This window comes from Garra rufa, chromosome 11 (assembly GCF_049309525.1).
Source record: "Garra rufa chromosome 11, GarRuf1.0, whole genome shotgun sequence".
Lineage (NCBI taxonomy): Eukaryota > Metazoa > Chordata > Actinopteri > Cypriniformes > Cyprinidae > Garra > Garra rufa.
The window spans coordinates 3452831-3470450 of NC_133371.1; the positions used below are offsets into that span (position 1 = coordinate 3452831).

General features: G+C 37.0%; 1 protein-coding gene across 1 annotated transcript in view; it reads left to right on the plus strand.

The window, feature by feature from the left end:
* Window positions 1-203: 203 nt before the first annotated feature.
* Window positions 204-17620, plus strand: part of treh (trehalase (brush-border membrane glycoprotein)) — a 22922-nt gene continuing 5505 nt past the window's right edge. Inside the window, exons 1-12 of the mRNA XM_073850948.1 lie at window positions 204-340; window positions 768-868; window positions 958-1105; window positions 3078-3165; window positions 3248-3348; window positions 6618-6710; window positions 7005-7121; window positions 7232-7354; window positions 9159-9208; window positions 11187-11387; window positions 14527-14744; window positions 15175-15286. Coding sequence (XP_073707049.1) covers window positions 270-340; window positions 768-868; window positions 958-1105; window positions 3078-3165; window positions 3248-3348; window positions 6618-6710; window positions 7005-7121; window positions 7232-7354; window positions 9159-9208; window positions 11187-11387; window positions 14527-14744; window positions 15175-15286 — 1423 coding nt within the window. The 5' untranslated portion in view covers window positions 204-269. The remainder of the gene's footprint in view (window positions 341-767; window positions 869-957; window positions 1106-3077; window positions 3166-3247; window positions 3349-6617; window positions 6711-7004; window positions 7122-7231; window positions 7355-9158; window positions 9209-11186; window positions 11388-14526; window positions 14745-15174; window positions 15287-17620) is intronic.

Below are 17620 nucleotides of genomic sequence, written 5' to 3' on the forward strand. Positions count from 1 at the left end.
TCTCACTAGATGTCAGTATTTTTGTTTACATTTTTCCATAAATATATCTTACATAACCTTTTCCCGCTGCTGCTATTAACAGTCCGCGTGCTGATATCTGATGGCCAAGTCCAGGCTGGTCTTATGCCATGTTGAAACTTTTTAGATACTGTAATGTGATGTCAAACTGATCCCTCCCCTGATCATTGATAAACAGAGTTCAGAGTTTTAAAACACAAGATAGTTCACTGACTCTTCAGTTCTGACTCCTGAGAGTTTAGCTCACCAACATGCACTGGCTAATTCTGGTGGTCTTTTCATTCTTCTCATCTGGGAACACGCTCCTGGCACCTTGTGACAGGTTAGTTCCCATAACTACCTTTGTGATCAAAGCTTTATTACAGAAATCTGAGCAGCTGTTGAATTATCCAACCATATGGCTACCTTTAACACTGAGATGGATATATTAGTAATTATTACTTTGAGACAAACACATCTGTGAATCTGCCTTTGTCACAATTTCCTTATGAAAGATGAGCTTTGAAGATGGTCCTCACCATATCACAAAAGACCTCAACAGCCAACAGATGGTATTTCATTATGGCTGAACTTTGAGTCAGGTGGAGTGTTGAATGTAGAGAAGCTGAGCTTTGAACCTTCCTCAAAGAAGAGCAGTAGAGACAAGGTTACTGATCTTGGTTTTATGAGCTTAACCTGTGAGTGCCAGACAAACAAACTATCCTGTTATTCTGTGCATCAGTTTCCTGACATGTGTTTGTTGTTACCAGTCAGATCTACTGCACTGGAGAAGTCCTACGCCAGGTCCAGATGGCTAAACTGTTTGATGATGATAAGTACTTTGTAGATATGAAGTTGACTGCAGCTCCTGGTAAGTCAAACATGTTTGATTTGTTCTGATGCTCATGTTGAAAGCTCTATGGCTGTGATTTCCTGTGCTATATCCCTGTTTACCCGTAGAGGTCGTTGTGGAAGCTTTTGCCAATCTGAGCTCAAGGTTCCCAGATAAGACCGTCCCACCCTCAGAGCTACAGAAGTTCCTGCAAACATACTTTGAAAAGCCGGGTAAGGAGTTTGAGCAGTGGACTCCTCCAGACTGGCATTCGACGTAAGAACATTTTGAGTGGAATTGTCTTGAAACAGCAGGATAGTGTGAGGAAGTTTCAGTCAAAAAAAAAAAAAAACATAATTCTTTCATTTACAATTCATATTTTCAAAGGCTGTTTTCTCAAAATGAGTTTTTTTTTTCTCCTACACCGAGCCATACATCTCCACTTCAGTAGCACTTACACACACCAAACTTTACATTTTTATTCCTGTCTATATCCTAAAGGTTTTTACAAAAGGATTTGTTCATATATGATTTGCTTGATTTTATACATTTTGTTCCCCCCAAAATGGTAAAAATACATTGTTTACTGTTTGTACTGTTTTTCTGAATTATGGAGTGACAAAATGAGATTTTGAAACTGACTTCATCCAGTGTTTAGATTTTTGTACTAGAAATGGTGAGGTAAGGTGATAACTATTAGTACTTTTTTTTTTTTTTACCCTATTCACCTGCAGTGTCTCGCCTTAAATACATAACCTTATGTTGAGTATTCACAAGCTGTTTCATTTATGGTATAAATGCTTGGAAATAATATTTAACGTTTTTAAGTCCATTCATTATCTGTAGCACGCCTATAAATTCTGTGCATTTTATGATAAAATACAAACAATACATGTGTTTTTACGCTCCTAAATTTTTGGTGAGATAATATTAGCCTCAGATCAAGCAGCAAGTGAATCAATCATTTCCTTTTTAATATTTGCAGCACCAAAATACATGAAAAAATATTTGAATGCATATTAAAAAATGAATAAACACGATGTCATGAAAACGATCAATCAGAGTTAAAAAAAAAAGTCTATAAAACATTTTGTGAATAAGTCATAATAATAGTAACATAACATTTAGCCTACCCCAGAAAAGCCAACAAGCTGATAACTTTGCCAACATTTTTTTATTTTTCTCATAAATCAGCCAATTGAAGCCTACTTTTTTTTTATTGCTGTTTTCCTATTAAATATAAAGACAGGTCGGATGCCACAGCCTTTTTTTGGGGGCGAGTACAGGTGGAATTTTCACATTAACTTTACGTGATATAACGTGATTATATTACATTAATTCTTTCGTTTTAAAGTAGTAATTTAAAGCATTCTATAGATATTTATCATGTCTGTGAAGCAAATATTCGCTGAGTTTCGAAGCAATCCTCCTCAAGACAGAGACAGCAGAAAGCGCATGTTTTTTTTTTTAGCTATTTTACAAAAGCATAACATTTTGTTGATGTTGTGAGTGCACCCAAATAAAAATAGACCTTTTGCAGTTCCGAATGATGTATTACTCTTACCTTTATGAGCAAAAACGATGGCGTATTTTAGGTTTCCAATGTTAAGAAAAAAGTCATCGTGATATCACTTCCATGTTCTGCAAAGCGCGCTTTAGCTTTCACTCTCTGCACAAACGATTGGATATGCATCTAACAGTACACATTAATCTAGGTTAAATGTTAAAAATAATATTGTGAAATGCATCAAGTGTTTTATGTCTATAGGCAAGTCATGTTGATTTGAGAAGGCTAAATTGACCAAACATGCTCAACTCATTGCCGCTGACTGCTCAGTCGTTTATTTTAAAAAATGTTGCATATTTAAAAAATAACTTAATAAAGAAACGAAAAGAAATCTAGCCACTTTGACATTAGATTTCAAAAACTGAACTCTTTTAATGGCTGCAACACGGGTTCTGTTCTGATAAGTTGTCGGATAAGGTCAGGCTTGGACCAGAGCTCTATTCATTCCCTCGTTTCAATTAAGAGTTCCCCCTTGGCTCAGTGGGCCCCTAATCTGCCCGGACCCATATGCGCATACCCTGCATACTCAGATGCTACACCCCTGGTTCCAAGAAAGTCATAGAGACAGAAAACGTATGACTTGAGAGTTCATAAATGATGACAGAATTTTCATTTGGGTGAACGATTCTTTTAAATTTAAACATTAATGTAACCACATCCATTTTGTTCCCTCTTCCATAGACCAGATTTCTTGTCCAGGGTGTCTGACACAAAATATCGCAGCTGGGCTGAAGAACTGCACGGTTTATGGAAATCCCTTGGTCGAAAGGTAAATGTTGGGTTTTGCTAATGTATAGAACTGTGTGCCGCTAACTAATATTTATATTGTCACTATATACATGGCTGTGCAGATCCGTGATGATGTCAGAGACCACCCAGAGCTGTACTCGCAGATTTACACCCCACACCCAGTCGTTGTGCCCGGTGGACGCTTTAGAGAACTGTATTACTGGTTAGTCTCTCCATTTATCGTACGCATACATGCAAACCTAACCCTAAACCCTTAAAGACTAGTTTTGAGTTCCACAGTTGCCAGTCAGTGTGCTTTTGTTGGTGCAATAGATTATTTTTTAAAAATTAATGTTTTAACAGCGGAATTCATGGTTAACAACTACATTATCCATATTGTTGTATAGAAAATTGCCATCAAAAATGGACTGCCAACTGCCAATTTGTGAACCCTTTAGAATTGTCTATATTTCTGCATAAATATGACTTAAAACATCAAGTAGACAAAGAATCAAACAAGTGAGAGAAAAATATTTTCTTTGTAATTTATTTATTGGGAAAAATTATTCAGTGTTATATATCTGTGTTGCAAAAGTATGTGAATCTCTTGGATTAGCAGTTAATTTGAAGGTGAAATTAGAGTCCATCTGTTCAGATGTGTTTTCAGTCAGTGCAGTGACTATCAAATGTCAGTATGTGACCTGTTTTATTCAAAGAAAGGGATCATGGGATCAAGTCTGATCATGTTTGTGGAAGTGAATCATGTCACAAAATGTTGATTACAGAGGACCTCGGAAAAAGAGTTGATTAGGTTAGATAAGGTTACAAAACCATCTCTAAAGATTTTGAACTCCACAAATCCACAGTCAGACAGATGGTCTACAAATGGAGGAAATTCAAGAAAACTGATCGACCAAAAATGATCACTCCAATGCAGAACGTGTAATAGTCTGCAAGGTTGCAAAAGTTCCCAGGGTAACTTCAAAGCAACTAAAGGCCTTTCTCACATTGGCTAATGTTAATGTTCACGAGCCCACCATCAGTACAACACTGAGCAACCAATGGTGTGCATGAAGTTGCAAATAGAAACCCACTGTTCTCCAAAAAGAAAATTGCTTGCTAAAGAATAAAGAATATTTGTTTTCACAAAGTTTGCTGCTAAACTGCTTTTAGATCTTTGTTTCAGTTGTTTCTGTGATGTACTGAAATATAATTACAAGCACTTCATACATTTCAAAGGCTTTTATCGACAATTACATGACATTTATGCAAAGAGTCAGTATTTGCAGTGTTGGCCCTTCGTTTTCAGGACCTCTGCAATTCGACTGGGCATGCTCTCAATCAACTTCTGGGCCAAATCCTGACTGATAGCAACCCATTCTTTCATAATCACTTCTTAGAGTTTGTCAGAATTAGTGGGTTTTTGTTTGTCCACCCACCTCTTGAGGATTGACCACAAGTTCTCAATGGGATTAAGATCTGGGGAGTTTCCAGGCCATGGACCCAAAATTTCAACGTTTTGGTCCCCGAGCCACTTAGTTATCACTTTTGCCTTATGGCACGGTGCTCCATCGTGCTGGAAAATGCATTGTTCTTCACCAAACTGTTGTTGGATTGTTGGAAGAAGTTGCTGTTGGAGGGTGTTTTGGTACCATTCTTTATTCATGGCTGTGTTTTTGGGCAAAATTGTGAGTGAGCCCACTCCCTTGGATGAGAAGCAACCCCACACATGAATGGTCTCAGGATGCTTTACTGTTGGCATGACACAGGACTGATGGTAGCGCTCACCTTTTCTTCTCCGGACAAGCCTTTTTCCAGATGCCCCAAACAATCGGAAAGAGGCTTCATCGGAGAATATGACTTTGCCCCAGTCCTCAGCAGTCCATTTGCCATACTTTTTGCAGAAGATCAATCTGTCCCTGATGTTTTTTTGGAGAGAAGTGGCTTCTTTGCTGCCCTTCTTGACACCAGACCATCTTCCAAAAGTCTTGGCCTCACTGTGCGTGCAGATGCGCTCACACCTGCCTGCTGCCATTCCTGAGCAAGCTCTGCACTGGTGGGACTCCGATCCCGCAGCTGAATCCTCTTTAGGAGGATTTAAGTTAATTTTCATGGCAAAGAAGGACTATGCAATTCATCTGATCACTCTTCATAACATTCTGGAATATATGCAAATTGCTATTATAAAAACTTAAGCAGCAACTTTTGCAATTTCCAATATTTATGTAATTCTCAAAACTTTTGGCCACGACTGTATATAGCCGCTCACAAGTTTGGGATCAGTAAGACTTTTTTTTATTTTTTTTTTTATTTTAATATACTTTAAAATATAATTTATTCCTATGATGCAAAGCTGAGTTTTCATCAGCTGTTACTCCAGTCTTAAGTGTCACATGATCCTTCAAGAAATATTCCAATATGCTGATTGTCGTGGCAAAAATCCAATGACTCTAATCAAATAAGATTTATTTCTTGCAAGAAAGGTCAGACAGTCATACAGAAACACAGGTTTCTGCAGAGTGTGACCAGGAAGGGAGGGTTTCCTCCACTTTTATATCTCTACCCTAGTCTTCAAGGTTACATCTCCTAACAGCCAGTAATTTTCCACACATAGGAAACAGAGAAACACATTCTACTATATCATACTCCCAAGACTCAAATCTTTATGTTTTGGGGCCCTGATACCTTTACCTCATGTCATCTTCAGAGCAGGTTTAGATAAAGCAGAAACTTACACAATGTTTCATAAGCACCTATAAGTAAAATTATTTTTTTTTTCCCCACACTGATTCATTATTAGAATTATCAGTGCTGGAAACAGTTGTGCTGCCAAATATTTTTGTAACCTGTGATTGTTTTTTTTTTTTTTTTTCCCCTCAGGATTCTTTGATAAATAAGTTAAATTAAGAATTAAGAAAAAGAAACCCACTGCAGTCTGAGAAACTAGTATTGTCCTGTCATTCAAAGCAGGGGCCATTTCTACACTTCCTACTCATTTCAGCTGTATCCCTCCAAAATTAGTTGTAATCTTCTTTCATGCTGCAGTGGTTATTGTTCTCTAATTTTCCTCAATGTGCTTTCCACAAAATATTGTTTTGTTGAAATGCCTTGGATATTTTGTCAAGCAGTGGTAAACCTGCAGCTAATATTCCCTCACTTTTTTTAGTAATGAAGATACAAATATTTCAGAAAAAAATCAAGTATTTATTGATTGTTCTCTATTGTTCTCTTTATTAATCATGGTTGATGGAGAATAGTGGGTATCCACACTGGCATTGGAAATTGTCAACTAATGCATGATGCTGCATCCACACCACTAGGTGTCAGTGTATGTCCACAGCCAGCCCTCACAGATAAATATTATCAATATTGTCAAATTTGACACTGACAACTACCCACAACACCAAAGCCTCATAATGATTAGTTCTGCACTGGCAAGAACCACTCATTTTCTTGAGAAACTGTAATAATGAAGGTGTTTTTGTTCTTCAGGGACTCATATTGGGTAATAAATGGTCTCCTTTTGTCTGAGATGAAAGAGACAGCTCGAGGAATGATTTTGAATTTTGTCTACCTGGTGGAAAGGTACACTTATTTCTCTTGATTTTCACATGTACAGATACAAAACACTTCACACGTGATCAGTTTAAATGTTTCAAGACATTACCAATAAATAACAGATATTTGACTTATAAATGATCAAATGAAATTAAATTTTTTATTTACCCTCATGTAATCTTAAATAAAAATGTATTTATTTTTTAGGGTTGAGCTGAGTATCATTGCCTCAGTTATGCCTATGTAATATCTAATTAAGAAATGCACAAGCTGCTCTTGCAGTAAAACGCTCACTACCTGTTTCCCTTCTTTTTTGTTCAGATACGGCTTTGTTCCAAACGGTGGTCGAGTTTATTACGAGCGGCGTAGTCAACCGCCCTTCCTTTCGCTAATGGTGGAAAGCTTCTATGAGGTCACCAGAGACAAAGACTTCCTCAGGTAACCTTTCAGACTAAACTGCCCTCCTGCTGGTTTGTTGAACATCAAGGTGTTGCGCTGAACTGCTCTGAACAACACCTCTGCACCGCGTGTGCTCTGTGTGTGTTTAGGAAGGTTTTGCCAGCACTGGAAACAGAGTACAGCTTTTGGATGCAGAATCGCTCTCGTGCTGTGGTAATGAGTGGACTGACTCACATCCTGAATAGATATAATGTACCGGTGGACTGGCCCAGGTGAGATAACTCATTAACACCGTAGGTTTTAAGAACATGTCTGGATCACCTCAAAAGCATAATGAAGTATATTTTGTATAAAGAAATTAAAATGAAAATTTGATGTTTATCTGCTTACCCCCAGGGCATCCAAGATGCAGGTGACTTTGTTTCTTCAGTAGAACACAAACAAAGGTTTTTAACTCAAACCGTTGCAGTATGTCAGTCATATAATGGCAGAAAATGGGCACCAAACCTTTAAAAGTAAAAAAAACAAAACATGCACAGACAAATCCAAATTACACCCTGCATGTCGTGACAATACATTGATGTCCTTAAACTTGATTGATTGCTTTTTGTGAGAAACTGAACTGTGCTTTCCAGAGCTGGGACCAAGTCATTGTTTTGCAAGTCTCGAGTCTTTGCATTCAAGTCTCGAGTCAAGTCCAGAGTCAATTTGCAAGTCAAGACGAGCAAGTCCAAGTCGATTTGCAAGTCCTCAACTTTAAGCTTCAAGTCCTAAACAAATCATAATGCTGTTTGCCCAAATGAGTGTCTCTGTATTAAAGGTTGTATCAGCGATTTCTAGCCTAAAACATAAAGTGTCAATTTCAGCTGACCTTTCTTCACGATCCGCTCGCTGCCTGCCCCATAAATTGTCTGTGAAAAAACCGCGTCTCTCTGGTCAGCCTAGGGTCCGAGATATGCCAAAAAAACAATCGGCACTACCAACCTTTCCACACATAAACAAACAGTGTTCCAACCAATCAGCGTCAGGGGTTTGGTGTTGTGGACTTTCCTACTGGTGCAGGGATGTGAGGGAGGCGGAGCGAAAGTCCACAACACCGCCAAGTTTTTTTGGCATATCTCGGACCCTAGGCTGACCAGAGAGACGCGTTTTTTTCACAGACAATTTATGGGGCAAGCAGCGAGCGGATCATGATGAAAGGTCAGCTGAATTTGACACTTTATGTTTCAGGCTAGAAATCGCTGATACAACCTTTAATTACTACAGTACATTTAAAGTCAGTAATAGTCTATAGTAGGCATAATTATAAAAGATATAATAATTATTGGTGTTTTATTAAGGAATTAATTATTTTTTGTGAACAATTGTAGGCTTAATTGAATAATTTATTAATTACATCCACTGTTTCATTTGTTAAGGATTCGGTGATTAATCAATTGAGTCAAATATTTAATCACTTGCTAATTCGTAATACAGACATTCATTTATCACCACCTACTGAAATAGACATAGGATTACTGACATGAGTATTATTTACAGTATTTACGAAACATTTATGGTACTTGATGCGTTGATATAGAACATTAATTACTGGGCAAAGAGATACATAAAATGAAGCAGAAACGTAAAAAACATTTGTATTCATAATAGATGCTGAGCACAAGCTCAGGACGGTAGAACGTTGTAATGGATTAAAGGAAAAATATTATATAAGTACTATTCAGTTTCTTGCAAAAAACGATCGTTTCGTGTCTTAGGACATCAGTGTATCATCACAAGCCTTAGGGTGTAATTTGGATTTGTCTGTGCATGTTTTTTTCACTTTCAAAGGTTTGGTGCCCATTGACTGCCATTATATGACTAACAGACTGCACCGGTTTGAGTTAAAAATCTTTGTTTGTGTTCTACTGAAGAAACAAAGTCGCCTACATCTTGGATGCCCTGGGGGTAAGCAGATAAACATCCAATTTTCATTTTTGGGTGAACTATCCCTTTAAGCCTAATGTGTATTACTGTGATTCTTAATTCTGTAACACATCTGGATGCATTGCAGTATTTAAATCTGACTTTTTGCAGACCTGAGTCATACAGTGATGATGTAGAACTGGCTGAGGGCCTGTCAGCAGGTAGGAAAAATTGCAAATACTTTAACTTCTTTACCTATTAAGAGTTGATTTTTGCTGCAAATTTACTTACCCCCAGTTTTTCCAATATGAGCTTGCTTTTTCATGAGAACAGATTTGGATAAATTCAGCATTCCATCACTTGTTTACCAAAGGATCCTCTGCAGTGAATGGGTGCCGTCGGAATGAGATTCCAGCTGATAAAAAACATCACAATCCACACCACTCCAATCCATCAATTAATGTCATGTGAACCAAAAAGTAGGGATGCATCGAATTGAAAATTCTTGGCCGAAGCTGAACAAAATTACACACTGGGCCGAACACGGTTTTTCATGTTTTTCTCAAACTCAAACACACGTGAAGCTTGTGGTGGTTTCAGCGTCTACGGTTGGAATGAGGACATGAAAACATGAACTTAATCTTCAGAGGCTCTCAAAGAGTCACTTCAGGGCTTTACACCGCTTCATTTGAAAATCATCACAACACACGTGAAGAAATTTTAACAGAAACAAATTACTATGATGTACTTCTCAAAGTAATATTAGTGTTATTTGTAAGGAATATCATTCAATATATTTTTTATCCATGTTTTTATATTAAACACAAGGTTTTGTCATGCAGCATCTTATTTCATATTTTTTTTATGTTTTGTTATAAATTAATTTTACAACAAAACATAACGGCTATTATCCTATATTTTAAGGTTGAAAAATTGTTAAACGTTTATTAATTTGACACAGTTTTTTATTGATAAATTTGTATTAAATAATACAAAATAAATTAAATAGAAAACACAGAATTTAAGGGAAAAATAAAAAAGCTAAATTAAAAGGTGGCCTTTTTTTAAGTATACATTTAATTTAATTTTAATTTCATTCAATTAATAATTCAATTATACATTCATTCTCAGGGACTAACAAACATGTGGAAAACATTTCCTTCCATATTAATGGTGAATATTTCGATAAATACTGATATAGTATAATATGGAAAAAATATTGTCATAATATCTCTGGCCATATCACCCATAAATCTTAAAATTTATCATGAAAAGTTCTGAAAATGAAAATGAGGAAAAGAAAATTTCAATAAAATACAGACTGAATAAATAAAAATGCACATATATAGCCTAAACAAGTCTATCTAAACTGAAAAACAGAGAATAAATCGAATTAAAATGTTTATTTTAAAGTGCATTAATGGAATGGTCAACTTGGGCTAGTTTTAATTTTTTTTTTTTGGGTGGGTTTTGAGTAAGCTTTGGGTTGGAATTTTTTCGGAGACCTGGCAACCCTGCTCAGTACTACTTTTTGCTGAGAGCAGCAGATTTATGAATGATTCTCATCACGCAGATTTTCCTTGTGCTTTGGATGTTGAATAATTTTGGTTGCCGAACATTCGGTGCATCCCTACCGAAAAGCTTTCATTGAAATGTTTCTTCAAAATGTTTCTCTTGGTTAAAGTCCTCTATCCATAATATTGCTTCTCCAGTGAAAAAGTAGTTTTTCAGAATCAGGTGAGAAATATGCACAGATCAAGCACTGTTTATGAGTAAAAACAGCCTAAAATAGTTCTAAGCAAATATGTTGGTGGATTTTGATGTGCGAGGATTTTTCACTGGCGGAAGAAGAGGTCTTTTAGTCAAAAATGACAGTTTAAAGTTCAAATCCCTTAATCACAGTTTTTGCTTCACAAAATATTTATTGCCAGGTTTTTAATCACTGCAGAGAAGCCCTTGGTGAACAAGTGATGTAATGGCAAATTTCTCCAAATCTGTTCAGATGAAGAAAACATCTACATCTTAGATGGCCTGAAGTTAAATACATTTTCTGTGAATTGTTTTGAGTGAACTGTTCCTTTAATATTCTGTTGCTTACACAATCATTAACAGAGCTGTGTTAAATCGGATTATCCTAGTTCTTTTTGTGTGTTTATGTGCGTGAATATGAGTTTGTGTAATATAGTTTGTGTATTACAGAGGCTCAGAAGAAACTTTGGATAGAACTGACATCTGGTGCAGAGTCAGGCTGGGATTTCTCTTCTCGCTGGTATATAGACAGCACAGGAAGAAACAACGGCAACCTGAGCAACACAAAGACAAGCTCCGTCCTGCCCGCTGACCTCAATGCCATTATGTGCCGCAATGAGCGTCTGCTGGCCTCATTCCACAGGATTCTGGGTAAAAGAGTACAACACACTTATCTACATTTACACACACTCCTGATTTAAATGAACACTCTTTGGTAAAATGTAAGAATCCAGTTGAACTGGTAAGAACTTAGTTGCCGTCTTCTCCCTATTATTTCCTGTACTTTTCTGTCAGAAAAGCATCCAATTACTCTTTTTTTCCCTGATATGGTGCACTACTTCAGTCATCAAGTTTGAAGTATTTTGTGAGTTTGAATTCTGTGTAAACAATTTAATTCCCAGAATGGTGCAATCTTTTAAACCCATAATGCATTCTCAACATTTCTGTTTTTATTTTATTCCTGCAGTCTTTGCATCCTGCTGGTAGTTTTCTCCCTGACATTTTTAGTAAATCATCAGTTAGGTCAATAAGTATTTGATCACCCTGTGATTTCGCAAGTTCTCTTACTTAGAAATCATGGAGGGGTCTACAATTTTCAGCATAGGTGCATTTCCACTGTGAGAGACAGAATCTAAAAATAAAAATCCGGAAATCACATTGTATGATTTGTTAACAATTTATTTGTGAATTACTGTGTCAAATTAGTATTTGATCACTTGCTTATTAGCCAGATTTCTGACCCTCAAAGACCTGTTATTTTGCTTTTAAATAGTCCAGCTACACTCTGCTCATGATTCTATATTAGTAGCACCTGTTTGAGGTCGTTAGCTGTCATAAAGACACCTGTGCACCCCACAATCAGCCAAAGTCTAAGGCTGTATCCGAATTCGCCCCCTATACACTCAAATAGGGCACTATTTGAGGGGACAGCCATTTTAAGTGGTGTTCGAAACCATAGTGGACATTCCTGAGTGCACTCATTCAATCCCACAATGCACCGCAAAAACGAGTGTACAACCGATGTACGCTCAACAGCTAGAGATAACCCATAATGCACTGTGAGAGTCGCACGCTGACTGAATTCCCGCATCTCGACAGACTATGGCGCCCGCAGCTGAATCATCATCATCCATCTGTTCATTTTACAACGCGCTCGTCCACTGCGTAATACAGCATACAACACAGGTACAAATTCGTTGTAAATTGATTATTAAATTGTTGAACCAGTGTTTATACACAAATTCCCTGACATAGTTCAAGATAAATCCTTTAATCTTACTACTAGAACTGTCCGTTTTAAATGATTGTTAAACAGTTAGCAATGCTATGCAAAAACGGCAGTCCTTCCGGTGCACTTAGTGTCCGAATTCACTCACTCGTTTTCATTCACTCCTTCAAGTGAACTGTACGAGTGGACTAATGTAGGGAATAGTGAATAGGGTATAGGGGGCGATTTCGGATACAGCCTAAGTAGCAACATGGGCAAAACCAAAGAGCTGTCAAAAGACACAAGAGACAAAATTGTAGACCTTCACAAAGCTGGAAAGGGCTACGGGGCAATTGCCAAGCAGCTTGGTGAAAAAAGAACAACTGTTGGAGCAATTGTCAGAAAATGGAAGAGGCTAATGATGACTGTCAATGTCCCTCGGACTGGGGCCCCACGGAAGAGCTCTCCTCGTGGGGTATCAATGATGCTAAGAATGGTGAAGAATCAACACAGAACTACACGGGAGGAGCTGGTCAATGCAGTGAAGAGAGCTGGGACCATCGTTTCCAAGGCTACTATCAGTAGACATCATGGTTTAAAATCTTGCATCACGCAGAAGGTTCCCCTGCTTAAGTCCAGGCCCGTCCGAAGTTTGCCAGGGACCATCTGGATGATCCAGAGGAGTCATGGGAGAAAGTCCTGTGGTCAGATGAGACCAAAGTTCTACTTTTTTGGTCTTAACTCCATTCGCTATGTTTGGAGGAAGAAGAATGATGAGTATCATCCCAATAATACCATACCTACACTGAAGCATGGGGCTGGAAGCATCATGCTCTGTGGGTGTTTTTCTGCACAGGGGACAGGACGACTGCACTGTATTAAGGAGAGGATGAACAGGGCCATGTATTGTGACATATTGGGCAAAAACCTCCTTCCCTCAGTCAGAGCTTTAAAGATGGGTCGTGGCTGGGTCTCCAACATGACAATGACCCAAAGCACACAGCCAGGAAAACCAAGGAGTGGCTCCGTAAGAAGCATATCAAGGTTCTGGAGTGGCCTAGCCAGTCTCCAGACCTAAATCCAATAGAAAATCTTTGAGGGGGGCTGAAACTCTGTGTTGCTCAGTGACAGCCCCGAAACCTGACAGATATAGAGAAGGTCTGTATGGAGGAGTGGGCCAAATCCCTCCTGCAGTGCGTGCAAACCTGGTGAAGAACTACAGGAACCGTTTGACCTCTGTAATTGTTAACAAAGGCTTCTGTACCAAATATTATTATTTTTTGACTCCAGTGATCAAATACTTATTTGACACAGTAATTCACAAATAAATTGTTAAAAAATCATACAATGTGATTTCCGAATTTTTATTTTTATATTCTGTCTCTCACAGTGGAAATGCACCTATGCTGACCCCTCCATGATTTCTAAGTTAGAGAACTTGCAAAATCACAGGGTGATCAAATACTTATTGACCTCACTGTATATCAAATTCAAAAGCATTATATATAACAAATGTTTTAGAGAGTGGTAATGCATTTTTTTTTATTAATAATAGATAAAAAAGTCCACAATAATATCACCCCAGGAAATAACTTGACATTCAAATTATGGCAGAAGATTTCATACAGAGGAAATTATACTTTGTTTGATGGTCCAAATATTCTATCACTATCACTTGTAGTTAATGTATCCATCTAATCAATTTAAGTAATTAAATTTTTAATAACTTCATTAGGCTACTGCTTAAAGGGTAAATGATGGTCATCTGTCTTCTTTGAGTGCTAAAATATGTTTATTATTTATTTAATAATACATTGATTTTTTTCCTAATTCATTTCATTTTTTTAATGAGGATTCTTTGATACAAATTCAATAGAATGGCTTTTATTTGAATTAGAAATATTGCTTACAATGTAAAGTCTTTATTGTCGCTTTTGATAAATATAATGCAAACTGACCCACAAACACTTGAACAGTAGTGTACGTTTGATAAGGATGCTTGTTTAGTTCCCTTAGGTGCAATAAGAGTTTGAACAGTGTGGTTTGTGTTATATTAAAAGCACTCTGGGATATTTACTGCAGGTAATGAAGAGAAGGCAGTTGAATATGAGAAGGCACTTTCTGCTAGAATTAAAGCAGTTGAAAGTCTACTGTGGGATGCAGAAAAAGGAGCCTGGTTCGACTTCAGCCTGGTGAACGAGACCCGGCATTTGTCCTTCTACCCATCTAACCTGGCTCCTCTCTGGGCACAATGTTACTCTAAGCCAGAGATGGCTGATCAGGCTGTGAAGTATCTGACGGTGAGCCTTTACAAACCTTACAAATTAATGATCTCAATAACTGAATTTTATACTGGGTAATTTTGAAGGCAGGCAACATAGACAGTATACAACATATGCAATGCTTCCTTCCTGCAGACAAGACTTTCCATCCACACCCTGTGAATTAATATTGTAATTTCTTTGTATGAAATATATTCCCTCTTGAGTAACACTGCAGTTCACTTCCAATGTTTTTAATTAATTTGTCTTAAATGCAAGAGAAACGTATTTTAAGGTTTCACAGGAAAAAGTGAGAAACGGTGGGAGGTTGCTTTTCCCATCTTGTTACTGAAGCAAACTCTATGCTCAACAGCAGATGGCACTGTTTGCACAATATTTCTTCATTTCCATAGCCCTTCCTCATAATGGTTATTTAGTATCTCTCTCTCCCTCTTTTTTCTCTGTTTAGGGTAGTGGAGGTCTGGACTATCCTAACGGGGTTCCCACTTCTCTTAGTGAAAGTGGGCAGCAGTGGGACATGCCCAATGCCTGGCCTCCGCTTCAGCACATGATTATAGAAGGTATATGGTCATTTAATCTTGTGACTGTCATCATTTACAAGATTTATTTGTATAGTGCTTTTAACAATGCACAATGATTGAAAGCAGCTTTATTCAAGATCACAATGTTAATGTTTGTAATATGTGACCCTGGACCACAAAACCAGTCTTAAGTAGCATTGGTATATTTGTAGCAATAGCCAACAATATAATACAATTTTTCTTTTATGCCAAAAATTATTAGGATAGTAAGTAAAAAATCATGTTCCATGAAGATATTTTGTAAATTTCCCACTGTAAATAAATAAAATCGCCTTTAAAGGTGATCTTCTCTCTCTCTCTCTCTCTCTCTCTCTCTCTCTCTCTCTCTTTTATATATATATATATATATATATATATATATATTAGGGGTGGGCATAGATTAATTTTTTTAATCTAGATTAATCTAGATTAAATCTTGGAATTAATCTAGATTAATCTAGATTAAAATGGCTAATTTGAATTCTGCTGAAGGCATTCAGAATATGTGTGCTACCCAAATAATGACTAAAAGTAAGTCTTTGAGAATGGATCATAAAGCTCATAAAGCTGTTCTATGATAATTTGTTGATGAAAATAAATTATGTTCAATTAGATGTACTTGTGTTTACTAACTAACTAACAATGAAATTATTTTTTCTACCTATTAGATTGTGCTTTTTTAACGTCAACACCTACCCAACCCATTACATTTTACACCGTACTTTTATTTTGACAGGTTGCCGTGAAATTTCTGTGTATACAGTATGATATGATGCTAGTTTTCTCAAATGAAACGGTAAAAGTGACACTCACAGCAGTTTGGGAGATTGAGTTTATCTGTTCATGTGAGATGAAAATGCCAAAAATTACCGGGAGCGTCACGTGTGTTTCAGTATGCGTGTAGTAAAAGCTCGTCTCCGCCATGCATACATACAGCTAGGCAAACGGAACATATCTGATTCATATTAAAACGGTCTTTTTGCATTTCAGTTTTCACATACACTAGTCCATATTGCGATTTGAATTAAGTGACAGACCAACATTTGATTTATGAATCCAAAAAACGACGAATTTACGTGGCATTTCGCTATAGACCATTTCAAGCGCTATTCGGCGGCTTAAGGAAGTGACGTCGTTGGTCCCAGGACGTTTCCGGTTAGTGATCCAGCGCATTCAAAACAATGGCGAGAAGCGCTGTATGAACAGTGGGATTGCGGTCATATATATATACAAACATCCTGCTTAAATGTCTAAATTAAAATTAGATCCTTGTCGTTCGGTGGTTGTGTGCTCCCTCTGGGGCGGTACTAACATTCTGAGACGTGTTTAACGGTAGATTTCCGAGAAACGTACCCGTGTTGCGGCAGTGAAGGAGAAGGCTGGATAACAACAAGCAACTCTTGGATATACAGCGCACATTTCGATTCAGGCAAGTAAATATCGTTTTTAATTAATCGGTTTATTTGTATATCTTTACGTTAACTCTTCAAGTATGATGCTGCATAATTTAAAGTAGCATTTTGTCATTGTTTACATATGCATCTAGCTTTCATGTGTAACGTTAATGAAAAAAGGCAAGTTTTTTATTTCTGTTTTATTGCTGTTTTATTGCTGTTTAAGTGTTATGTGGGTTAAATTCATATTAGTCGTCTAGTTATTTTGTCAGTTGACAAATGCAGTGAGTAACATGAAAGTACGTGAATGTCGTATTGTGTAACAGTTAACGGCAGTAGTTTACAAAACGTAATGTCTATGGTAAATATTATTTTCCATCACATAAGCTTTGGTAATGTTAATTCCAAGATGTACTGACGTATTAAGCAATAATAGCATTATTATTTTTTTATATTGTGCATTATATTAAATGATTGTTTTTCTACTTTTATCCTTATATAATGTAAACAAAATTTATACAGGTGTTATATACATTTTCATAATGATGGCTAATATCCTTTGTTTTGTTTTCTAGAAAGTATTCTAAACTGATGTAAACAGTTGCAGAAATACAGAAGGGTCACCAAATCTGAGAAGGCAGTGTAAGGAGAGCCATCATCTGTAGACACCCAACGACAGCTGATCATCCTGCAGTGACAAACCACATCTGACCATATCAACACCCAGATGTGATTGAGAACTTGAGTGTAGTATTCAGTAATTTAGTGTAGTACTTAAAGCGACTGATGACCAGGCCAGATACAGACTGCTGCTTTTGACATTTGTTCCCCCTTTGTACTCCATTTCAGTTCAAATGTTGTTTCAGTTGTTGTTGTTTCATTTGTTGAAGCATTTTATGTTCATACAAATATTTACATATCAATACATGTGCTGGAAATA